We start from the raw sequence: 26,526 nt of genomic DNA, 5'->3' as shown, positions 1-26,526 counted from the left end.
GCAACATGAACTTGGCGCCTTGATTTGGCAGGTGATGGTGGTCCACATGCATCTACACACACCCAGGTGTGCCCACATACGTGAACACAGCTTCTCACATAGACACACGTTAACCCATCAGACCTGCCCTGCCCACGTTAACAGGGACCCCAAAGAGGCAAGGCACCAGAGGAGGAATCTGGCTCTGCTCCTGGCTGGCTGGGTGACTGTGGGCAGGTCACTAACCACTCTTGGCCTCAACAGCCTCATCTGTGAAAAGAGGCAGATGTTGGACCTCACCGTCTCTAGCTTTCTGGCTTTCGTTTCCTAGACTTTATGACCATGAGCCCCGGTCCCTGTGCTACAGTTGCTCACAGACTAGTAGAAGGAAAGGAGACTGCCCCAAAAACAGATGCATGTTCTACAGGAAAAGAGCGTGGGGGCAGGGGTGCCTAATGGCCAGGCCTGGGGCAGCCCCGACCTGGGAGAGTCAGAAAACCAGAACGAGAAGGAGGAGGGGGGTGGCGGATGGGGCATCAAAGCCATCATTTCCCTTTTATAACCTTGGCACCAGCTCTGACATCAAACACGCTAAAGCAACTAGGAGGTGAGGGGCCAGCTGGGCCTGTAAACACCTCCAGGGAGGCTGAGCTGCTCTGGGTGGGTGACACAGACCTGTGGGCGTCTCAGACACACAGGGAGCACATGGCAGGATTTCCAGGCAAGAGTCCTGTGCAGAACTGGGTGGCGGGGGTGCATGGGGGCGGGGTGCAGGATCTCCTGCCTGCCCTTTGGACGCCTTAGGTGCACAGGCTGTGGGTGGGACTTGGAGGGTACCGTCAAGGACAAGCTGGCAGGCTCACACAATTCACGTAGAAAACTGTTTCTCAGAGGTGGGCTGTATCCCAAGCTCCAATCAAAGTCTGACCACTCAAAGCCAAGAGACTGATCTTAACCTGACCTTGACACTGGCTTCAGACTTACCTCCAATCTTGCACATGGATGGGCCCCGACCTGGCCTTGGATTGAGTTCTGAGCCTGGCCCTACCTTGACTTCTCATTTTCACAGTGGTATCACAGGTAAGTACTGTCCCCAAAGAACCAAATGCAAGTGCAGCCCATCTGTACTGCCCCAGAGAGGTCCAAGCCACAGCCTGCGCATGCGGGTTATGTTCACTGGGGCCCTTGATGGTAGGAGAGGGCTGATGGGAGACAAGGAGAGAGAGGGAGAGCCCCACTGTGGTTTCGGGTCACGCAGAAGTTCACCTGTGTCTTCAATGGTGTATTCTTTGTCCTGAAACAGCACGCAGTCTGTCCGGTACACAGGGGCCTTGACTCTGCGCTGCTGGCAGAAGAGGTGGAGCAGCTGGGAGGGGCGGAGCTGGTCCCGCCACTGGTTGGGTCCAGAGCTGAGGCCCGAGCACAAGACAAAGAGGAGACACTCAGAGGACACTGACGAGGGCAGAGGGGCATACAGTGACATGTGCACCCCCACACACAGCAGCACTCCACCCTTCATTTTTACAGTGGGTGCCCTGAATGATCACCCATCAGGACTGGGCACTCCTATTTTACAGATGAAGAAACTGAGGTCCAGAGAGATAAGGACTTGTTTAAGTATGCATGGAATTGGAACTTTAATGTTGCCAATTTCCAGAGTTAGAGAATCAGACCTAAACAAGTTCCACAATGAAAGGAAGAGGGGTGCTGTCCACACATGAGTTCCCCTTACAGAAACTAGCACAGAATTCCCAGCTGGGGCCATGTGTCCAACCACCTGTCTCCCTTCCTCTTTTTCCTCCTTCTTTCCCTCTGTTTCCAGGTGCCCAGCCCTCCACAGGCCCCCTGTGGCCCATTAAAGATAACTGGCTCTTAACTACCTGATGGAGAGCCAGGTTCTTAGAGTTAGACAAATAGGTTCAAATCCTAATCTCACCACTTACAAGCCATAACACCTCTGGGCCTCGATTTCCTCATCTGTGGAATGGGGCCAAGACCCCCACTGGATTCAGTGAGAGAAGGCCAGGGGAGTGCTAAGCCCAGGGCTGGCAATGGTAAGTGCTCAGGAGACAGGGGCGGTTTGCTGTCACAGAAGCAGCCAGCCCCCATGCACATACACACAGTAGGTCTGTGGGAGTCCACAGCGAGCCCCAAACTTGGACAGCAGCCTGTTCTCCAGGTCGATGACTGTCTCCCCGATCTTTTCGTCCTTGGAGAGGAGGTCATAGTCATAGAGAGTGACCTTCAGGTCCTTCTCCAGAGGCAGAGTGCAGGTCAGCTCGAACATCCTGCAGGAGGGCAGACGGCAGGACGCCGCAGGCTCGCTGGTGTTGCCCGACATGTGGGGGGACTCCAGGGAGTGGGAGGAGGGGCAGGAGCTCAAAAGCCATCCCAGGGAGGCCACCCTCCTCAGGGCTCCTGTAGCTCTTACAGCACCCTGTGCGCAGCACTGCCGTCCTGGCCTTGTCTGAGAGAGCGAGTGTGTACGTGTGTGCGTGTGTGTGTGTGTGCGTGTGTGTGTGTGTGTGTGTGTGACTATCCCAGATAAACTGGGCTGGGCACACAGCAGGTGCCTGCCAGATGGACCACAGAATGAAAGAATGAACTGGAACAGAACTTTAAAACCGAAGTTTCTACCACAACACCAGGAGACAAGTGATGTGAGACTCCAGAACCAGGTGCCAGAGCTTTGGGATTTACCAAGAGACCCACTTTCTGGACTCTGGGCATTCACACCTACTTCTGGGGGGGATGAAGGGGGTATTTGTGAAAAGATTTCTTTGAAGAGAGCTCCTGCTGTATCTGAGACTTCCACCCGCCGTGGAGGTCAACAGTCAGGGTATTCTCCCTTCTCCCGTTGAAATGAGTTCCCTGCGAGCGGCAGACGCAGGTCTGGCGCATGTCAGCTCAAGGAAGCTAAAGCAGCTTGTGGCAGAGAGGAGAGCAGGGGCCGCATTTGGGAGGAGCTGCACGCCCAGCCATGGGCCAGGAACGCAAGGACCTCCTGGGAGGAGAGGGGCCACCACAAGGCCAGACTGGAGCCCTTTAAATCCTGCTTCGTGGGGCTCTCAAGGGGTCCCGACAGCGAGATGATATCGGAACATCAGGCATCTACTCCTACAGGTGCTAGAGAAACAGTCACCACACTCCCTCTGCAATTCTCCCTTCTCTGCCAAAATAAGCTCACATCCAAGCAGCAAATCAGGATGCCTGGGAGCTGCTCCCATGCAATCGGCATCAATCCTTCCTTTCTTGTTCTTAGACTTCAAGATTCAATTTACCATCTTGAATCTGCAATCTTCTTCCAGCGGTCACTACAGACACACGTGGGGCACTTACAGAGAATCATTACTAAATGCAATATATACCGATTGGATCCTGGGACATTAGGAAAAAAGCATTAGTGAAAAAATGGGTGAAATCCTAATAAAGTCTGGAATTTAGTTCATAGTTATACACTCTGTCAATTTCTTTATTTTTACAAATGTACCACGGTTAGGTAAGATGTTAACAGTGGGAGAAGTTGAGTAAAGGGTGTACGTACAGGAACTCTGTTCTATCTTTTCCATAAATCTAAAATTATTCCAAAGTAAAAGTTCATCTAAAAAAGAAGAATTAGCAAATGCATCTTCTGAGCTTCCATATAGATTTCTGATCTTAGAGGTAACTGTTTGTGCTCAACTAGGAGAGAAGGGCTGGCTGAGGCTGCAACCCCATAGACATGCAAGATTTAGGGAATACAGTTTTGCTCCAGGAGTTGGGGACATCCCCGTGGCGGTCACATCCCCCCCACTGTACTGTGGATAACCAGATTGGCTCCTGCGTCACTTACTTTCCGAATACAGGCTCCAGGGTGCAGGGGATGTAGTTATCCTGGTCACTCACTGATTTCTTCCCTATGGAGATCTTGACGTAAGGGTCACACTGAAGGAGACAGACACACGAAAGTGAAATCGCTTTCCCAGCATGCCTGTGGGGCTTCTTGAGTCGGGGCCTCCCAATGCAGTGAGGTGCCAGCCATTGGGAAGGTGTGGTGTGGACTGTGTCCTGCCGGGCCAGGCCCCACCCTGCACAGCACACCACACCACTTGGCCCCCGCCTGGGCTCCCGGCCTCAGCTCCAGCAATGGGAAGGGGGTGCCTGCAGCCTCCCAACCCGCCGCTTCGCTGGGAGAAGTGAGTGAGGGGAGGACCCATGTCCTCAGAAACACAGCAGTATGACGAGGCCAGGCTGGGGTCCTCTCTGTGACCTCTGCTTAAACACGTGGAAGGGAAGAGAGACGGTCGGAGTCTGTCAAACTAAGCTACCCAGGCCAGTCTCCCTGGGATGTCCCCCTGCGAGCAGCAGCACCCCTCCGCCAGCCTCCCGGCAACTGGGCTAGAAAGTGCCCAGAGCTAGTCTGGCACCAAGAAGGCTTTAAGTGCATAAACCAACCCACTGGCCACGGCCACACGTTGGAGGCCACTGGTGTTGCCAAGGCTGAGGACTGCTCCATTCTGCCATGTGATCTCATGACTTCACGCCCTTGAAAGGCAGGGCTATGGAGGGGGGACAGTAAGCCCCCACCCCACCCCCAGCTCAAGGACACAGCTAGGCCTAAACCTGCCTAAGGAGAGAGTAGCCTAATACCTGCAAACTCGAACTGTCCCCCAGCCCTGCCTCTCTTCTTTCCTCCTTCTCTCCCTTCCCAACTTTACTCTGTCTCCCGCCCCTGCCACCTCCCCATGGCTTCACACTCCTTCCCTCCTCCAGATCTCCCTTTTCCATCTCAGGCCAGGACTAGGGTGAGGCAACTGAGGCACTTGTCTTGGGCTCGAAATTTAAGGGAGGGCTAAAATATTCAGTTTTCAAAATAAAAAAATATTTTAATGCAACATTTTAAAAATTAAAATCAACGCTAACAGCCCGTGATGAACAAAATATCAAAATTTTAAGTACAGACAGAATGAGAGCTACGGGTTTCACCTTTTCCCTCTGGCTCCGCCGTGGCGAGACACAGCAGTTACTGGTCCTGCTCTCTCCCGCCCAGCACGGAAAGCCCTGCCAAGTCCACTCCCAGCCTATAGCCTCCATCTTACTTATCTTTATGCCTGATCCTTGTTCTAGATATACATTAAGCAATCTTCTTTCAATGTTTGCCTATGCTTTTGACCCCTCTTAAAATACTATTTGCTTCCTCCTACTAGCCTATCAAAGCTCCTATCTAGCCTTAAGAGTCCTACTTCTTCCAGGAAGCCTTCCCTGTCTTTCCAAAGTCCTGTACTGACTTGGCCTGCTCCGACCTCCTAGAGCACTTGATCCTTAAAAGAACTCCATTCAGTCACATCTTAGTTTCGTATGTGTTTGTCTGGTTTCCCAGCTTGCTGTGAACTCCCTGGGACAGAGACTGTGTCCAGATTCTGCAGGCATTCGTACCTGAGCCTGCAGTTCTGGGGGACGGGAGGGCTCTGGGACTGTTACCTTCCCATTGGGGTCCTTGGGCTGCAGGCCGAATGCTCGGACAACGTAGATACGGACCAAGCACTCCTGGGGCCCCTGGGCAGCCAACTGGTGGAACTGTCTTGGGGGCATGGGGATGGCTGGGTCTTCCGGGAGGGGATAAATTTTGAAGAGCCCCTGAAAAGAATGAGGGATTAACTTTCAGTTTTACCATCACTGTCACCAACACAATCACCATCGTGACCATGACTCTCATCTCTACCAGAATCGTCACTAGGAGATAGATCACCAAGCCCAATGCCATCCCATCACCACCGTCAGATTCCACACCAGCAACATCACTACCACTGTCAACATCCCCACCTGCATGACCCACACGGCCACCAACATCAGCACCAGGGTCACCACTGCACTTGGCACCCCTCTCCCTTCACTTGTGGCTGCAACACCACAGTCTTAGGCCCACCTGGGTCAGGGACACATCTACAAGGACTTACCTTAAACTCCCCAATGACAGATGGATCTTCCGTCTCCTCCTGAGTCTTGCCCCGGTAGAGCTTGAAGGTGTTACAAAAGTCAGACAGGCCCTCAAAGTCCTCCACATTCTCCAGCTGTGTGTCATAGACCTGCCACACGTGGGGATGAGAGAAGGGGACAAGAGAAAGAGAGAAAGTAGAGGACCTCAAAGGAAGAGGAAACAGGAAAAGGAGGGGGAACGTGACAGTGTGAGAGTGAAGAGAAGGAACAGAGAAGAAGAAAACAAGGGAGAAGACCAAAAACAAAGTAAAGGAACAAAGGCAGGTTGGAGCGGTGGAGAGAGGGAACAGCGGGAACCAAGAAGGAACAAAGGCAGAGACGGAAAGAAAACCACAGCGAAAGGAGCAACAGGGAAGAAGACATTTGTTCAACTCCATTAGGGACGAGGATTTTCTGGTTAATCAAATAAATATTCTAGGTACCCGAGAGTCATCATAGACATGAGTGGTGCATTTTCTAAGAGAATAAGATCACAAACAAAGAAATGAAAATTTAATCAACTTTTCATTTGAAGACTAAGACACAACTCTGGAAAATTAACAGGTCAGCAATTCAAGCAAAAATGCTCACTGTACAGTATGTCCAATGAAAATGGTATCAAATATCAAGCCAAGTATATCTTTTGAGCACCATTTTAAATTTGTTAACTCAATTTATTTACTTGTCTCCTCTCCAACAGCCAATGGTTATTTGTTAGATCAGTGTTTTGGAATTTTTTTATTTTTTTGAGACAGAGTCCCACTTTATTGCCTGGGCTAGAGTACCGTGGCATCAGCCTAGCTCACAGCAACCTCAAACTCCTGGGCTCAAGCAGTTCTCCTGCCTCAGCTTCCTGAGTACCTGGGACTACAGGCGCATGCCACCACACCCGGCTAATTTTTCTATTTTTAGTAGAGACGAGGTCTCACTCTTGCTCAGAGCTGGTCTCGAACACCTGACCTCAAGGAATCCTCCCGCCTCGGCCTCCCAGAGTGCTGGGATTACAGGCGTGAGCCAGTAGGCCTGGCCTTTGTTTTTGAATTTCCTAGGCTTAAATAAAGGAGCAGTTTTTTTATTATGGATGATAACATTACCTAATAAACTAATATTAAACAGGTTAATATACACGCTAAATTGGTTGTGTCTAAAATTAACAGATGAGGTACTTAGGTAAGTTTCTATCTTATCTCTCTAAATATCATTTCTCATTTAGGCCCAGCCCAAGTTCTACCTCTTCCAAGAAATATTTAATTATGCAAGTGATATAGGTTCATTATTAAAAATTAGAAAATATAAGCAAATATTAAGAAAACATTAATATTGCCTTAAATTCCATTCTCAAAAATAACATGTAGCTACTTGATTAACATTTTGTATGTGTCTTTTTGAATATTTTCTAAATATACATTTTTTTTTTTTAACCAAAATGGAATCCCAGTTTTCAGGACACAGATTGTATTGTAACATGTTTTTTTAGCTTAACAACATATCATGAATATCTTTACAAGTCAAAAAATATACCTCTACAGCATCCTTCTTAATCGTTATATTTGATTATATAAATGTACCGTAAGTCATGATGAACATTTAGTTTTGCAGTTTTATAAGCTTATTTCTTAAAAACCACTTAATAGGTTTTAGGAGTTTTGAAAACACCTCTACATGTGCTTGTCTCCTTTCTAAAATGAATGACCTATTTCTTTGTGTTGACACTGAAATGGTTAGAACATGCAGAACAATGCTAGATGATAAAGTGAACGTGATCGTGGGGAGTCTTTTCCTACCTCTGTCAGAAGGACTGCCTCTTGGGTCACAGAGTGCTTCGCTAACCTATAACCAATAAGTCATGGATCCTCTTCCCAGAAGAATGCTCTTGTGAACATCTTTGAGAAATACAGGTTCAATTTCTAGGGTAACGAGACTTTCTGAAATCACAAAGTTGGATGCTGCCTATTGGTTTGATAGATGTTCTTTATGACATTAAGGAAACACCTTTCTATTTCCAATATGTTCCTTGTTCTTATGAATCATCAATAGATAATATTGAACTTTGTCAAACGCTTCTCAGCATTGACTGGAATCATCTTTGTTAATTTTACCTATTTGATATGATGAATATTGTTAACAATTTCCTAATGTTGAACTCTTCACATTCCTGGAAAAAAGTCAATTTGGCTGTCATGACTTCTTATTTTAATGTGGTTAGATTTCATTTGCTATATTAAGATTTTGTACATATATTCATTTCATACATCATATTTATACATATGATTGTGCTTTATTGGATTTTGGTGGTAAGATAATTCTAACTGTATAAAAATCAAGGTTGTCTACCTTTTAATTTTTTTTCTCTGCTGTGAAATAGTATATGTATCACACGAATTATTTATTCTTTGAAAATTCATAAAATTTGCTTCATAATCCCCTGTCTCCAGCTATTTCTTTGGAAGTTATTCTTTGATAATTTTCCTGTTTCTTTCATATTTTTCTGTTGCTTCTTGAGACAATAGTGGCATTTCTCTTTTCCTTCAAATTATCTCATTTCAAGGAGATTTTCAAATCCATTAACATGGAAACATACTTAGGATTTACCTAAAATGCTTTAACTCTCCATTACATCTTGATTTTCATTATGGACTTTGGCTTGGTTTTCTCTCCTCTAAATTAGATTAGCTGGAGAGTTATCTATTTTAGCTGATTCATTTCGATAAAAGGAGTGATTATTTGATTTTTCAATTCTATTATTTTCTCTTTTTTAGTTCCTTATTTCTGCTTTTATTTTATCCTTTTCTTCATCCTGCTGTTTTAATGGCCTTCCCTTATTAGTATTCATTCTAACTTCTTCAGTTGAAGCTTTATTTACTTTACTCCCTCTTTCCGGATAATGAAAATATTACTCCTATGAAATTGCCTCTGTTTACCACTACCTTGGCATTGTCCCAGTTGTTTTGATATATAATGTTTTCATTTTCATTTTTGTGGCATTCTGTAATTACAGTTTTATTTTTATTATTTGGTCCCAGAGTTGGATGCTTAATTAGTTGTCTTCTTTTGTAATTAACATAAGTTCTTAAGGCTCTAAATTTCCTCTGAATGCCACTTTAGCTACAGCCATTAAGTTCTAATATGCAGTGTTTTATCATTGTTTCCTCGATGTTTTACAATTTCAGTTCGTATTTTCTCTTTCATTCAAGAATTATTAAAAGAGAAGTTTTTTTATTTTTTAATTTTCCAGATAGAAGAGGCTTTTGGGGTTTTTATCTTGTTATTAATTTCTAATTTTATCATACTGCAATCAGAAAATGTTGTCCGTGGTATTGCCAATTTTTGTAAATGTGCCATAGGTATAGCCTTTATGTTCAGGCTACTAGGTTCAGTCAGATTAATAATTAGGCCAGGTCGTCTATGTTGTCTCACATTTTTGTTCCCTTGATCTGACACGAATTGAAAGAAGTGAATTAAAATCTTTCCCTATCAGTGTGTTTCTTTGGCTTCTTAAATATCTTGTCATTTCTGTTTTGTAAATACTGATGTTGCATTTTTTAGCACATAGATATTCTCATAACTGTCATATCTTGGAATCGCACCATTTAGCATTATAAAGTTCCATCCTTAGTATCATTTAATTTTAGGGGCCTGAATACCCTCTGATGTAATATTAAGATTGTGACTTCTTTCATTTCATTTGTATTTGCCTAGCACACATTTTCCCAATTTTTTGTTTTCACTCTTTATGGGTCTTTTATTTTAGAGTTAGATTTTGCTTTGAGATCTGATTTAAATTTTCTAATTAGTAAGTAACTCATGTAATATATTTATATTGCATTTCTTAGGTTTTTTAAAAAAATCTTTGACTGCATGGTCTGTTTTCTGTGTGTATGGTGCGGAGGTGGGAGGGAGTGCATGTGTGTTGTTCTTCTGATAGCTGGGATGGCCTGAGCTTCTATTCTAGTATTATTATAAATTTATATATACTGATAATACTGGGTCCTCCATGTCTTTAGGGATTGTATTTATGGATTCCCTACTATAGCAATGATAAAGTAATCAAATTTTATCTCCCTCCTCCTCCCTCTCCATCATCCAGTTTTAGACAATATTATCTTAACATTTACCTTTGTACTATTTGCTTATAATTTGCTTATACTCCTATTATGTGCTATGTCGATTTGAAATAATGTCTATCAACTCTATTTTATTCTATGGTAATGTCCTTACTCTATATCCCATCCTCTTTCCTTCTTCTCCACCTAATTTTTGTCAGTTTTATTTCTACATTTTCAGTATATGTGACATTTACCTTCTTTCTCATTACTCTAGCCCTTCCACTTGTTTTCATTTTGGCTCAAAGGTAAAATATGATCACAAATCAGTCCTTTCGTTGTGGTTTCCCCAGTTATCTCCTAGTTAGCTAAAGTTCATCCCCTAGGAGTTTTCTCAAGATGGGATCAGAGCAACCATATTACCTTAGTTCCTGAATATGCGTAACTGGTTGTCTGTAGCCTTCATGCTTGGAGGAAGCTTGGCTGAATGTAAAATCCTAGGTTCTCCTTGTCTTTCCTTGATGGCCTTACATATGGGGCTTTACTGACTTTGGCTATTGAATGTTGTTTTTGAGAAATTGAAGCCACTTTGATTTATCTTCTGCCTTAAATGACATAATGTTGTTTATTCTTTTCAGGGTGTTGGAAGGAGGTATGACTACCTAAAGAATTCTTTCTTTACCTCTAAATTACAATAGCTATACTAGAATATGTCTCAGGGTTGGCTAATCTGGGTCAATTTTTCTTGACATATCGTGGACTTTTTCAGTATGTATATTCAAGGATCATTTCATTTCAGTAAAGTCTTTAAGCTATTTTATGTTTGTTTGTTTTATTTCACTGTCTTAGTTGTCTGCCTCAGGCTCCAATTATGCAGATGTTGGGTCTCCTTTCCCTCACTTCTATATTTGTCATTTTCTCTTTATTCCTTTATAACTTTTTTCTTATTTCCATTTTATTTTGCTTATTTTTATCATTTCTGTCCTCTATGCCCCTGTGTCCTCCACATGTCCATTCTGCCCTGTGTTCCTTCCAGTGTCATGTTTTCTTCTCTTTCTTTCCTGAGTCCTATCAGCTCATAGTTCATCTCCACCCATCTCATCATCCCTTGAGCTCTTTCATTTCTGTTTTGCATTCTGACTGCTGTTTATTAAAAAAAAAAAAACTGACAGCAAAACATTTCATCTCATCTGCTCCTTGGCAAAATTTTTCTGGTGGGTGTATATCCTCTTCTATTGGTAAGTTTTGATTTGTATTTTCTCTCCTTTTTTGTATGATTTTTTAATTAATGCTATGCCATTTTTTATTACTTTTCACTTAATGAGTTAGATTTTCCCAGACCTGCTAGTTCCTTTGTTCCCACCACAGAGGCAGCCTGATTCCTACAAACATGCTCATCTGTGTGATTCTTATATAGCTCCACCTTCTCTGCTTCTCTGAATGAACCCAGTTCTAGGAGGCTTCTGTCCTCAACTTAAACCTGTCTCCAAAGTTCTCATATCCATTGTTACAAACAAGGGAGATAACTTGTATTTCATGGTAAAACCTCAATTTTAGGAACTGTATTTTGAAACTATTATGAAAATTTTCAAACACATACAAAAGCAAAGAGAATAAATAATAAAAACCCATTTACTCATCACCTGTCTTAAATAATTATCAACATTCCTCCATCAGGAAGCATATTTTTACTGGGCTTTCTGAGATCTACTGCCTCTATGATCTTTCATCATTCTTCATGCATCTTCTCTTCACTTACTGCTGAGTGGCCTCTACCCAATCTCAATTGTCTTTGGGCAGCCCTTACATATATTTTGAAGTCTGTGGCTTCTATTTGTTTCCAACTTTTCTGAAAATGAATTGTGTGGGTTTGAATGATTTCCAAGAGAAAAGGGAAAAAATGCTGACTTGTGCAGCCATGTTCATACTGAAAGTCCCTAAAATGTTTTTTAAATTTCCAAGTGGTTGGACTTTTTGTTTAAAGTTTTGTTATTAATTTCTCATTTTATTGCATTTTAATCTGTCTTGTATGGTTTCTGCTTTTGGTAAGTTATTGTCACATTAATATGTGATCAAATTTTATAAATGTTCTGTGGACATTAGGAAAAAATGTATTCTTTATTTTTTATTCTATATTTTAAGGCTTCAACATTAGCTTCACATAAAGCTATAACTTTAGTCTCATGTTGCTTAAAAATATTTACCTTGTTATTCATATCTTTTATTTCCTTATTTATTTATTGCCTGCTTGATTGGTGAAAGAGAAAAGTATATTAAAATCTCCACTGTAACTGTAATGTCTGTCATTTTGCGCTTTTATCTGTGTGAGATATGAGTTTATATATTCTCATCAATTTTTAAGTATTTCTAAGCTTTACTATCCTATGCATATATATTTGGCAGTCTTTACATAGAGATATATATATCTTTTATTTATATAAAACATTATTTTGTTTCCTCTGCTTTTTACTTTAAATTCTGTTTCCCTTCTGTTTACACTTACCTTATTTTGTTCACCAAAATATTGTTTTCCAAAATATTTAATTTTTAGCCATTGAAAATTGTATTTAGATGTCTTTTCAAGATTGTATAATGAATTTTGACTTTTGATATCCTCTAGGAGTGCTTATCACTTAATAGAGTTTAATCCATTTTTATTTATTAGGAAAATTAATATGTTTTGCTCTTTTTCTACTGTTTTTCTTACACCTTCTGTTTTTAATGCTTTCTCACTGCATCTTCTGTTTTCTATATTTTGCTATTTAGATTATGAGTTGTTTTTCTCCTCCATGCTAGTGATTTCCAAAACGTGCTTTTTCTCTACCCATTGTGTACTCCAGTCTCACCATAATGGCTAATTTTCAAAGACCCCATGCTGTTGGTGGTGGTTTTCTTCTATTTACTTATCCTTAAAGGACCAGCATTTCTTCCAGGTCTAATTTTTCCCCCAGAAATAGTTTGAACGCGTTGTGCTTGAACAGCCTATTTTCACTTGGATGCCGTCGGAGACCTCCTCAGGGAGGTCAAGTGGGAGGGCTGGGTGCCAATTCAGCATCCGCATCTGAGGGAGCAGCGAGGGGCCAGGGCCACGGGCCACCCTGGCAGGAGTCCTCATTCTTGCTTGGTTTGTCTCATTTTTTGGCAAGGCCACAGGACCACATGCCAGACCTAATGTGTCGGACCTTCTTCCTGGTACACAAATAGTTCTGTCTCGTTGCCCAACCTCACACACCCAACTAGCAAGTCAATGAAGAACTTGCTGCCTGAGGATCGCTGCTGAGGCCTGTGCCTCATCTCTGAGCAGCTGGGTCTCCAGGCACAACTCACCAGGCAGCCCCCAGGGAGCAGAGACAGCTCCTGCCACCCTTGTGAACCTACCCACCAGAGTCCCCACCAAAGGCTTTCAGCCAGCAGCATCTCCTAAAAGCCCAGGCCACCCACTGCCCCAGTAAGCCCCGTCTCCCTCTCATCCAGTCCCCTTCCAAGAGCACCAAGGGCCTTTTCTATGTGAGTAAGAGCCTGTGCCCACCTCTTGTTTTCTCTTCTTCAAGCCTGGGAGGTAATTGTGCAGTAAGAATCTCCTCCACTTACCTCCCAGAAGTAACGCTGCCAGATTTAGTAAGTGAAAACACGGATCACCCAGTTACATGTGAATTTCATACAAGTAACAAATAATGTTTAGATGAGTATGTCCCATGCAACATTTGAAGCATTCTGTTATTAAAAAAGTATTCATTGTTGATCTGAAATTCTAATGTAACTGGGCATTCTGAATTTTATCTGGCCACCTCATCCAGGAGACTACAGAACGCCTTTGAGGGGTAATTTTTGAGTCACCTTTGGTTATCTTTTTAAAAAGTTGTCCACTTTTAAAAAGCTTAATTATATTTGTAGAATTTCCTCAAACTACCACAATTTGGCTGACTCATCCCTGTTTTTTTCCATAGAAATAGGGTTTACACTTTCGTATTTGTAGGTAATTTCTGTCCCAATTGTAGAGGTGGGAGGTCAGAGGTACATTCTCAAACTTTCCTTTTTATTTTCATACAAATTTTCTATTATAGGAAAGTTAAAACAATGCTGAAAGAGGTAGAATAGCGCAATAAATCCCTAGGTACCCATCTCCAAGCTTTAACAATTTTCAATGTCTTGCCATTTTAATGATTTTTAATATTTTGAAACCTGTCAAAAGGCCACGCACACCACCTATCTTGGTCCTGACTTTTTTGGGGGGGAGGACATTTTAATGCTAATCATTTCATCTACAAATACTTCAGTATTTTTCAGCATTCTCCCAAAAATACTTGCTTGGTTATTCCAGCCCCCACTGACTTCCTGCTCTAAATCAGGGGGTGACCTTTCTCCCCTGCCCCCCTCCCCATTAGTTCATCAGGATTCATCACCCTCAGCACCAAATGAGGACACAAATAGAAATATATATACAGATATAGGTTCCTTCTCTTTCTGTCGTATCACCCATTGCCCGTCACATGCGCCCAGTGACTGTCGGACTGAAGGGAACTGTTCCGGAGAGAGGGACTCACCTTCAGAGTGTCGAAACCCTTCTCCAGGTAGGAGCCACACTTTTCACTCTCCCCTATCGAGGCAAAGAATTTGCTCCACCAATCGATGAACTCCTCTTCCTGAGTGAGTAGAAAGAGACCATGTAAGAAACAAAATTGCCGAGCAAGGTCCTTCTAAATCCAATACCTCCCACAGCTGCGGGGCTGGCCTGGACTTCAAGGCTTTCCTGCGGGTGAGTCTAGGGGAGCAGAGAGCTGAAACCTCTGCCTCTCCAGGGGCAAAGACTGCGCAGACTGGCAGAAAAGGTTCTGGCACTTGCTTGGTGTTGAGAGGCAGAGGCTCTAGCCCTGACTATGCCCCCTGGCCGCAGGTACTTCTGTCAAGCTCCTGGGCCTCCCTTTTCCTTTCTGTGAAGTGGGTATAATCATCTTGGTACTCCCTACATGCCAGGAACATACTGAGGCTAAAATCAGAGGGCATCTGGGGTAATTATTTGGGGAAAATGTCAATAATGTATTATTTGTGAATAAAATACAGTAGACCCAGGAAAACCCAGACCCAAAAGAGCTGTCCTGCCCACCTGCCACCCTACTCTGGCAATAAAGGAAGCACTGGAAATCAGTACTCAGCCTACCCAAAGTCAAATCCAGGCAGAGTCCCTGAAAATCAACAAATACATACTAAGTGCCCTTTATTCAAAAGATACTGCTAAATGTGGGAATTGGGTGAGAAGAAAGGAAGCTTGTGACAACACACACTCCATGTGACAACACACTTCCTTCCCCCAGTCACTCACACTTGCAGGTAGGCAGGCCTGTTGTGGCAAATCCTGGGCTCCCCACCTTTCACTTCTCCTGCACATGGCGTGTCTGCAGGCCCTCTTAGCTCTGCTGTCTAGAATGCTCCTCCAGCTGTGTCCCATCTAGGTGATGTGTCCTGTCACCTAGGGAGTCAGCGAGCTCCCTGAAGGTGGGATGGTCACTCCTCCCCAGGACTCCCCCAAACCCACCAGGGCTGGGCACTCGGCCTGTGCCCATCCACACCATTAAAATTCATCCAGTTTAGAGGGAAGAGGCAAGGACAAGATGTCAGGAGAGCCCATTCTGGCTAGAAGACCTCCCAGGAGCCTGCTCTAATTCTATAAATGAACTGAATGTCTAGCATTGAGTTTCTGAAAATGCTGGTGGCTCCCTTTAAACCAATGCTGTGTCCTTTGAGCTCTGGCTTACTAAGGGTGAACACAGGGTGAAGCCAGGCTGAGGGTACCCAAACAGGCACCCTGGAGAAATGGTGGGATGAGGCCCTTGAATCTCCACCCACTCTGGAAGTGTGGTCCTAACACCCTCTGTATGGCCAGATGTGGTTCCAGACACACCGTGTGAGGAATTCACACCAGGTGAGGCTGAGTCTGCAGCCTGGCCTACCCGACCGACTTACCCGGAGGCTCTTCTGCAGCCAGGAGAGAGGAACAGAGGTCAGGAGGGTTAAGATACAGGGTGGCAGAGCTTTCTGACTTGTAACCTCTCCAGAAAAAGCAAGCCTAGAGCAAGGCAGACCCCAAGCCCTAACGTTTGAATTCAATTTAAAGAAAAAGATGCTATGGATGAAATCATGTATACAGACATACATGTCAAACCCACACAATGAACAACACATAGAATATATTTACAGTCATGCCCAAGGGAGATGTATCTGCTGAAACACACACACACACTCCCACAAAAATACACAAAGACACACAATAACACATAGGCAAACATGTACACTTCAGTAGAAACGGTTAAAATGGAATTAAATTGTTGCTGTTTAATTCCTCCTAAATCTTTACTTTCTTCCCAGCCCAGATATTTAAAGATTTGAGTTTATAACTTAGGCTCAGAGTCAAGCACAAACAACCAACCAGTGAGTTTTGTATAAAGAAAAAACAGGAACACAAGTGTTGTGGAAAAGGTATTGTACTTCCTTCAGTCTTGGAAAAAACAAGTAAATTTTGAAAAGAATAGGAGACAGAGAGTCTGAATAATGCCATTAACAGTTACAACTAAATAGACAAACATTATGTACACTAAAAACGAAAATATACCTTCTTTTCCAGCACACTTGGAGCACTTAGAAAAAATAAAAAGCCACAGAGCAAATCTCAATAAAGTCCCAGGAATAAAACTCATATCAGTCACATTCTTTGGCTATATTGCAACAAAACTATAAATAAGTGAAAATTTTTTAAATTAAAATCCCATCCTTTTGGAAATTTAAATGCACACTCTTAAAACTCTCCTGGGTCAAAGAGAAAACCAAAACTAAAATAAGAGATACTTAAGAAATACCAACAAGCAGCGGCATATGCCCAAAATTTATGGGTTGTAGCCAACCCTGTACTCAAAGGAAAATTCAGTCTTAAATGTTTTCACTTTTACACAAAAAGAATGAAAATAAATAATATGATAATTCAAGAAATCGAAAAGAGCAAGAAGACAAAAGAAAATTTTAAGTGTAAATGAACATATTTAAAATGAGAATATTATAATTGATAATAAACCCCTGAGCAAGCTTTCAAAGACCATTAAAACAGAAAAACATTTATCAAATCTAATTTTTAAAAGTAATTACACCATTAGGAATGAGAAAGTTCAAATAAAAAGACATTATGGAAGAGAATAAAAATATTAAGAGATTTCCTAGGCCTAAATCAATGACAAAATCTTGGAAAACCTAGATGAAGTAGATGATTTTGTACAAAAATATATAAATTGCCAAAATTGGGTCAAACATTGTAGAAAACATGAAAAGATCAATAACCCTGAAAGAAAGTGGAAAAGGTCTCAAAGAACTACCTCCAGAAAAGACATCAGGCCAAGAGAGTTTCTTTGGGGGAAAGTTCTATCACTCTTTCAAAGAATGAATCATTCTTTGTTCCACAACACAGAAAAAGATGAAAATTTTCCCCATTCTTTTATGAAGCAAAACCTGACACACACATGCGCACACACACGGATTACTCTCATTCCTGAATAGAGATATAAAGATCCTAAATAAAATATTAACAAGCAGATGGCAGCAGCAGATCTGGCATGGTCAAGCTGGATTATTCTCGAAAACATGAGTGGTTCATTACTCAATGAGTAAGGAGGGAAAACCCACATGATCGTCTACAATAGAGGTTTAAAAAGTATGGCCAGCTGGCCAGCCACTTAGTTTTGTAATTTAAATATCAATATATTCTGTGGATGCTTTTCAGCTACAACTGCAGAGTTGAGTAGTTGCAACAGAGACCTTACGTCCCCCAAGCCTAAATTATATCCTACCTGGCCCTTTAAGAGTTTGCCAACAAGGGCTGGCAAAACAAAAACAAAAACATAAAAGTGGGTTAGAATTTTTCATTTATTCCTGAATGAAGCTCTCAGAGGATGAGAAATATAAGGAAGCTTTCTTAGCATTATAAATAATATTTTAAAGCAATAGTCAGCATTGTGCTTAATAGCGCTGCAGTACCAGGTGATGCAGACATAAAGATCTAGCACCTCTTGTATTATCCTGGATGGAGCCGGAGCCCGTTCTGCTATGTAAAGTATCACAAGAATGGAAAAACTAGCACCACATGTACTTACCATCAACATGGTACTAACTGATCAACACTTATGCGCACATATGAGAGTAACATTCATCGGGTGTTGGGCAGGTGCAGGGGGGAGGAGGGGATGGGTATATTCACACCTAATGGGTGTGGTAAGCACTGTCTGGGGGATGGACATACTTGTAGCTCTGACACGGGTGGTGCAAAGACAATACATGTAACCTAAACGTTTGTACCCCTGTAATATTCTGAAATAAAAAAAAATTAAAATTCAAAAAATTTTAAAAAAAGAAGCAGTCAGGCAGGGTAGAGGCAGCCAGGACTCAGGTGCCAGGCTGCTGGGGTCCAAATCTTGCCACTCCCAGCTGTGTGACCTTGGGCAACTATTTAACTTCTCTAGGCCTCAGTTGTCTTATCTGTAAAGGAAAAATAATAGCACCAATTTGATAGAGTTATTTTGAGGAATAAATGAGTCAACAGGCATAAAGTGCTCAGAACCGTACCTAGCACATAAATGCAATGTGTTTATTGCTATTACTGATAATAGCGTTGTTGTTGTTGTTGTGTGGATGAGGTTAGCTTCTTGGCCAAGGGCTGACTCCCACAAACTACTGGTAGGAACATGGATGGCCACAGTCTTTCCAGAAGACAAACAGGCTGCAAGTGCCCATGGCCTTAACAATGTGCACACATTTTGACCCAGCAAACCTATTCTAGAATCTTCCAAAGTAAGTAATCATGGATATGTATAAAGATTTAACTTCATATAAAACAGTGAAAAATTGGAAACAATTTAAGTGTCCAATAATAAGGAACCATTTGGGTAAACTACATCCATATGATTAAACGTTATGCAACATATATATTTAATGACATAAAAAGTTATTCACAGCTGATGAGATTCATAAAGGGTTAAGAAATGATAATGTGATCTCATTTGAATAAAAGGACTAATCTCCAGATGTTCACAGTGATTACCTTTGAATGGTAAGATTATACATGTTTTGTTTATTCTTTTTATTTTTGTTTGTCACTCAGAAATTTCTCATTTTTCATTGTATGCATGTATTCCTTGCATAACTTTAAAAATTGAAAATTTTCAAAATAAAGAAACAGCAGGTGGCTTCAAAAGAAACCAAGAAAGTAAAAAGACAACTCACAGACTGGGAGAAAATACTTGCAAATCATACGTCTGATATGGGATTTGTATCCAGAATATGTACAGAACTCACAACGGAGTAATAAAAAGACAAGTAACCCAATTTTAAAATGGGCAATGGATTTAAACAGACATTCCTCCAAAGAAGAGATATAAATGGCCAATAAGCACATGAAAAGATGCTCAACATTATTGGCCAAATCAAAAACACACTCCCCACTAGAATGGCTATAATAAAAAAGTCAGACAATAACAAGTGTTGGTGAAGGTGCAGAGAAACTGGAACCCTGTACACTGTTAAAGGAGATGGACAATGGAACGGGTGCTTTGAAAAACAGTCTGGCAGTTCCTCAAAAGGTTAAACAGAGTTATCATATGACACAGCAATTCCACGCCTAGAGAAATAAAAACTTATGTCCACACAAAAACTTGTACATGAATGTTCAAAGCAGCATTATTCATAATAGTCAAAAAGTGGAAACACTCAAATATGCATCAACTGATGAATGGACAAAGAACATGTAAGGCAGCCTTACAATGGCATATTATTAATATTTGGTATCAAAAAGGAATGAAGAACTTATATGTGTTACAACATGGATGAAGCTTGAAAACATTATGCAAAGCAAAAAAAGTTAATTGTAGAAGACCACGTATCATATGATTCCATTTATATGAAATTGTTGACAATGGGCTAATCTATAGGGCCAGAAAGCAGTACAGTGGTTGCCCAGGGCTGGGAGCCTTTGGGAGGGAATGGGGGATGACTGCCCTTCAGTACAGGGTTTCTTTTTGGAGTGATGACAGTATTCTAAAATGGATTATGGTGATGGTTGCACAACTCTGTTAATATACTAAAAAAAAATTAAATTGTATACTTCAAGTAAAAATTTGTATTTATATGGATTATCTCAATAAAGCTGTTAAAATAAAAAAGAACAAATGATCAAACACAAGCATATAACATGAAACAATAGAATAAAAGCAGAAATTGCAAGTGTTTATTTCTAAGGAAAAAAGAGTTAAATTCTTTTTTCAACGGCACAAGCAATGGACCACCAAACAGGACCTAAATCTTACCACACTCAGTTTTCCCCAAAAGACTCTGGGCTGCGATTCCCTCCCTCCCTCAAAGTCCCAGGTGACTCTGGTGGCTGGTTCTCTGGGAGCAGACACAGGGGGGCTAGGAAGAAGGGCCAGTGAGCCTCCCGACCTCCTGGTCCCACCAGCGGGCCTGCCACCCAGTGACCTTTAACCCGATGTTCTTCCTGCCTCTCACAGGTAAACCCTCTTCTAATCAATCGCCCGCACCGTTGACAATTATAATTACACACATGGCAGAATCATAATTTACACATTAACTTTTCTTTTCTTTTTTTTCCCCTGTACAATTCTGTGTTTACCCTGTTGCCCTTCCGTACTTCAAAACTCCCTTGCACCTCTCTTGCTCCATGGCACTCCCGGCCAGCTCAGCCTGGGGTCAAATCCAGCTCTCCCCTCCTGCACAACGACACCCCCTACCCGGCCCCCCAAATGCTGCCACAGGAAAGCACGGGCCCCGCCCCCTACTCTTGCGCCAGTTCCTGCCACAGCCTCGAGGGGCCCGATGCCGTCCATCCGTCCACTCCATCTCATTTTCCTGGCCCACCTCTCCACAGACCTCTAATACCGTCCCCCTAGCCTCACTCTCGGCCCCTGCCCTGTTTCCTCTTTCTCTTAGAAAACACAAGCGTCAGAAGGGACCTTCCGCGAGCCCCCACCAGCACTGTGCTGGTGCCGCCTTCCCCCCTCCTCCCTGCGGGTGCCCGGCTCGCACCCCAACCCTAGGCCAACCCTGCGCTCGTGCCCTGGGCTCCAGCCTCTGCCCTACTCAGGGCGAGCATTCCATGATTCTCCCCACTCTCTCCTGCATCGTCAAACCTCTACTGGGCCATTCCCATCAGCTTTCAAACATGGGACGCTAATTCCCCACGATTAAAAAAATCTATACATGCATGTATATACACACACGTGCCCGTGTACACACATATCTGACCACACTTTCCCTTTTGGCTTCCTTCTTATTATCTTCTCCCCCTTACAGAAAAACTTCTAGAAGGAGTTGTCTACACTTGTCTCTAATTTGTGTCTTTCCATTCTCTCTCCTCCCCCAAAACACACTTCTCAGGGTCACCAATGACACAGGCGACTATTATTAATCTAATAGCAGTATGTGACAGAAGCAGTCACTCCTGTGTCCTCCCCTTGCCTTGCAGAGCCCCCCACTGTCCCGAACACCACAGTGTGGTCCCCCTACCTCACTGGCCACACCTTCTCGTCCTCTCTGCGGATTCCTGCCTGTCACCCGTGCTCTGGTCATCTGAGCGCCCCAAGAGCCAGTGCTGGGACCTCTCTTCCTGTCTATCCACTCTCACTCCCTTGGGGTTCTCCTTGGTCTCGCATCTTTAAATAACATATTTGTCGATGGGTCCCACAGTGAGCCCCCTCCAGCCTGGATGAACCCCTGAACTCTAGCTGCCTATGTGACACCTCCCAGTGGACATCTGCTAAGCTTCTCAAATGTATCATGTCCAGATTCCTATTCCTGAACATCCCCCACCCAGACTGCTCCTCGCACAGTCTTCCTCATATAAATAAATGGCAACTTCTTCCTTCCAAATGCTCGAGCCAGAAACTTTAGAGTCACCTTTGACTCCTCTTCCTCATGCCCTATGTCCGATCCATCAGGAAGTCCTACTGGCACCACCCTCAGTATCGATTCAGAATCAGACCCCTTCTCCCCATCACTGCCCCCTGGTCCAGCCCCTACCATCCCACACGGGATTCCTGCAGCAGTCTCCTCACTGGCCTCCCTGCTTCACCCTTGCCACTCCCTTCCCCAAATGCATTCCCAGCCCTACAGCCATGTACATCAGATCATGTCACCCTCTGTGAAAATCCCTCCAATGATTTGTCAGTTCACCCCAAATAAATCTAAAGCTCTTACAACAACCTCTGAAGTCTCTCGTGACTGGGCCCCCACATCTCCCTGTCCTCACATCCTTCTGCTTTCTTCCTCATTCACATATTCATTCCTCCAGCTACGCTGGCCTTCCTGGTCCTGAACACTTCCAGCTACTTCATGTCCTTCCCCTGGCAGGAACTCTATTCCCCCTGATAGGTCCCCAGGCCATGTCATTACCACCTTCAAATCTTGATTCCAGTGCAACTCTCAGTCTTACCATCATTATTCACCATATTTTAAATCACAGTCCCCCTCCCAGCAATTCCTATTCCCCCTTCCTTGCTTTTTCTCCATAGCAATTATCCCCATCTGACATTCCATAGATTTTTCGTAGGCATTTGTTTATTATGTCTCCTTCCCCATGAGGACAGAGCCCTTTATCTTTTGTAACACTCATATCCCCAATATTTAGAACACTGCCTGGCACATATTTGCCATTCAGTAAATATTTGATGGCTATATGCATGCCTAAACAGCAGAGTGGGTAGGAGGGGTGATCCTTGGCTTTGACATTCGCAAAGACAGATAATGTGCTATTAAAAAAAAATAGGTTTAAAAAAATGTTTTGTCCTGCCAGTTTTTCCCCATCATAGGCAAAGATGATGAAAGTACAGAAAGGGACAGGAAGAAATAACTAGAGACTTGCGACGGTTCCATAAGGCATCCCATACCCTGCCCCCCAGCTTAACTCCTGAGTGTTTACAGAAGAGACCCCTCCCTAAACTCTGGGGATCCTATAGGCAGCAGCCACCCAGAATGTGCCAGAGGAACTGGGAGGGACACTTAATCGAAGCTGGCTGCATGGGCATCATGGGAGAGAGAGCCTAAGGGAGCCCCTGGCATTTCCTGTAGACCCCAGAATGTCATGGGAGAGCTGTTCAATTGTATCACACTCCCCAGAAGGTCTTGAAAGTTAGTTGAGAGAGAGAGAGCGCGAGAGAGCGCGCCAGGAAACGTGGAAGGATCTTAGGGCTGAGATGAGAAGAGGCTGTCAGCAATGAAATGTGTTTCTAAGACGCAATATGGTTTGTGCACCCAGAAATCAGTAGGTCTATAAATGCCAGGGTGGACACGTACTGGTGACCAGAGATCCCTCCCTGTAGAGGTCATGACATTATGGAAGCCCAACCCAGGATTTAGCTGCCTCTCAGGGGTGAGGAGGAGGAAAAAAAGCCCAAATGGACTAAGTTTAAACCTAAAATGTTGAAGATTACCAAGACTTTTCTGTCATCAGGAAAAATGTGAGCTCACAGGAGAGATAAAGTTAACTTACAGAAAAATAAAGTTATATTTTTAACACACTCATGGATGTGACTTGAAAATATCATTCCTGCTATTTCACTAATCTGGCTTCTGATGGAGTTATTTCAAGCCCACTTCTTCCTTTTCTTCCCCAGGAAGTCCAAGAATAAGTTAGCACACCCATAAGAACAAGCCCCACAAAAAACAGGACAGCTCTTCCATGTCTTAACCCAGACGCACCAAAGCCAACTAACCCTCTGATCTTAGTGGAATCCCATACTCCAAAGCTCCAAAAGGGAAATGGTGGTATGTTCTCTAATTCCAAGTATGTTTTTTTACTTCATTTTGCAATAGCTAAGCCTCTAGTCTTGGAACGTGGCAAGGAGGAGAAAGAAATGCAAAAGGCTTGATTTTTGAAGTGTCATCTCAGGCTTTAACAAGAAGTCTGGCCATTAAAACTTCATTCCCCCATGGCCAAGGTTCAAGGCCATTCATTGTTCAGTCAGCCAATCCAGTAAGTCTGATCAAGGCACAGACTGGAAGCCTCTCCAATTTCAGCTAATAGCCAACATGCAATTCTTGAGCAACCAGAGCAATGTAACAGAGACATGTTTCTCCAGGCTTGATCCAGTTTAATGGACACCCTAATCCCTCCGAAGAGCCAAATCAGTATGGTACATTCCAAATATTTAATCTATTATCTATCATTCAGTGGGCCTAACACATTTCATGAATACAGATAACAAAACTAGCAACAATAATTCTAACTTTTCCTTTCTGTGAAGTCAGGAAGGGGGGTTAGGGGGAAGGGACAGAACTTGTGTTCTCCCCCAAGGATGACCACTTCAATCAAAGAGGGAAGTTTCTGGTCAATCTCAGTTATCTCCAAGGTCATAATGTTAAACTTTGGGTCACTACATAGAACTATACACTCAACTCTTTAAAAGGCACTCCATTTTTTTTTATGGTTTTAAGCAGGTCTGCATTGCCTGTGTCAACTCAGGGGTAGATATCCTAGACCGCTGAAAGTAATTTCTCTCATAGCACAAATCATTATTGTCAAGACAATAATAATATGACCACTCAACACAGGGGTTACTGTGAGGCTCTGAGTTGAAGTCTGTAGACATAGTCTGTAACCTGTAAAGTTTACCATGATAAATGCTTTTGTTAATATTGCCAACATCATCAGTTTGATCTCTAATATTGCTATCCCATACCTCAATATCGGCATAACTAGAATAATGGTATTATATGATGATTCCTCTAATTATTTAATTAATGTCATGAGGCTTAAGAAACTGAGACTATTTGCTCATGCACACACAAATACAAACATGTATGTAACATAAAAGTACTCATGCCTCATGTAGACCAGACAAACCCCCAGACATGCAAATACCTTGAATTCAAACCTACCCTACCTCATGCATACTAAACCACTCACATCCCCCCAAACCATGCAGACATATGCTCACAGCCAGCTACCATGTTGATTCAGCAGAACTCTATATACCCATAATAAAAATCCCTTAATTATTTCCACAAGTGGAACACTGGGCTTTCAACCTCTTGTTGACACTCCCTGTAGTCCAATCTCCTTGCCTGTCAAAGGGACCATTACTCTGCTTACTCTGACTTCAAACTGAATCAACAGAGGTGGGAGGGAAGGGAAGACCTTTAACCAAAGTACTGAATTGCTCCCAAACACCTAGTGAATAAGTTCCCCTAAAATCGAGGAAAGTCAAGCAGATAATGAGGGGACCTGATCATTTGACTCTGGCCTGTTCCAGAGGGGGAACTGACATGGGGTGGGGGACCTTGGGGAACCTCAGCTTGCTGGCCTTTTCCCAACTTAGGAGCCCAAGGTGGATGCTTGGGCCATGACTTGGTTCTCCTGGGGCAGCATGACCACATATACCCATGTGCAAAGCCTGCAGGAATGGCATATATCCAGTAGATGGAATGAAAGAAGATTCCATCAGAGTCTTCAAAACTATTCAGAAAGCAATGAAACATCACTAATTCAGAATCTATGATGATTCCAACAGGGCCTGGGCAAAAGCGTACCTTACCCTTTATTCTGCTTATGCAGACAGTTTTGCTTAACAAGAGTTCCAACAATCTACTTAAGATAAAAACTATTTCTGAAGGCCTTTCCAGGACTTCAGAAGCATTCATCAAACTACAGGCACTAATATTAGCCATCTTAAATTCAATTTAAAAAGGATTTGGGGGGAGCCCACTATGTGCCAAAGTCAATCTACTTTCTAGTTACTGTGTGCATTTTCATACACAAAATCACATTACTTCTCAAATATTTTATATTTTAAACTTGTTACTAATTCACTCTGATTTCCCCAAGCCTCAGTTATTGCAAAGAAGAGTTAAAGACACTGGGTGGCTCAAAAAGCTTCAGTGAGCAGAGGGGTGGGATGCTCAACAGCGAGGGCTGCACCAAGTTCAAAGAGCTGCTTTGGCCCAAGCTAGGGGGTAAATGGTGGCAGGACCAATAGGGATAGCAAGGCATTGAGTTAGACCTCAGAGAGAACATCCAATGCCATAGATTTCCAAGAGAAGCTTAGACTATCCCTCTAGGAAGAGATGAATATTTTTTCTCTGGATGGGAAAGCAGATCCCTCATGGACCAGGAGAAAAATCTCTCGGGGAACGGAGTAGGGGGGTGTCATGGTGGGATGGGGCAGAGGCAAGGAGGGCTGCTTGGGGGAGCTGGGGCCTCCTCCTCCCTGATGGGGCCCTGGAGTTTGCCAGACAAGTTTCACCCTGGGCTGTCCCCCCTGCAGTGTGCATCAAGGGAGGAGGGGTGCACCCCCGAGGAGACCACAGGAATGCCAAGCAGGGGAAAGGCGCCCTGAGCCAAGGGCTCCGGCAACGAGGATCCAATATCGGAGGGTGACTCCAGCCCCCGTAACAGGAGAGACCGTGAAGTATGTGCTCTGCTTCCCAACCAGCAAACACAGCAAATAACCAATTACTCCAAATAGCTAACAGATTTCGGGTCTGATTTCCCTCCCCTCACCTCCCC

General features: G+C 43.2%; 1 protein-coding gene across 18 annotated transcripts in view; it reads right to left on the bottom strand.

Annotated features, from left to right (window-relative positions):
• The window catches only part of DYSF (dysferlin), a 201,459-nt gene that overhangs the window by 18,662 nt on the left and 156,271 nt on the right, over nt 1–26,526 (bottom strand). For all 18 annotated transcript variants that reach the window (XM_045549836.1, XM_045549833.1, XM_045549840.1 and 15 more), the window contains 6 exons: nt 14,522–14,620; nt 5,916–6,044; nt 5,440–5,595; nt 3,812–3,903; nt 2,097–2,267; nt 1,246–1,388 (listed from right to left, as the gene is read on the bottom strand). In XM_045549836.1, coding sequence (XP_045405792.1) covers nt 1,246–1,388; nt 2,097–2,267; nt 3,812–3,903; nt 5,440–5,595; nt 5,916–6,044; nt 14,522–14,620 — 790 coding nt within the window. The remainder of the gene's footprint in view (nt 1–1,245; nt 1,389–2,096; nt 2,268–3,811; nt 3,904–5,439; nt 5,596–5,915; nt 6,045–14,521; nt 14,621–26,526) is intronic.

This window comes from Lemur catta, chromosome 4, assembly GCF_020740605.2.
Source record: "Lemur catta isolate mLemCat1 chromosome 4, mLemCat1.pri, whole genome shotgun sequence".
In the NCBI taxonomy this organism is placed as follows: domain Eukaryota; kingdom Metazoa; phylum Chordata; class Mammalia; order Primates; family Lemuridae; genus Lemur; species Lemur catta.
This window is presented reverse-complemented; position numbering and strand designations above follow the sequence as displayed.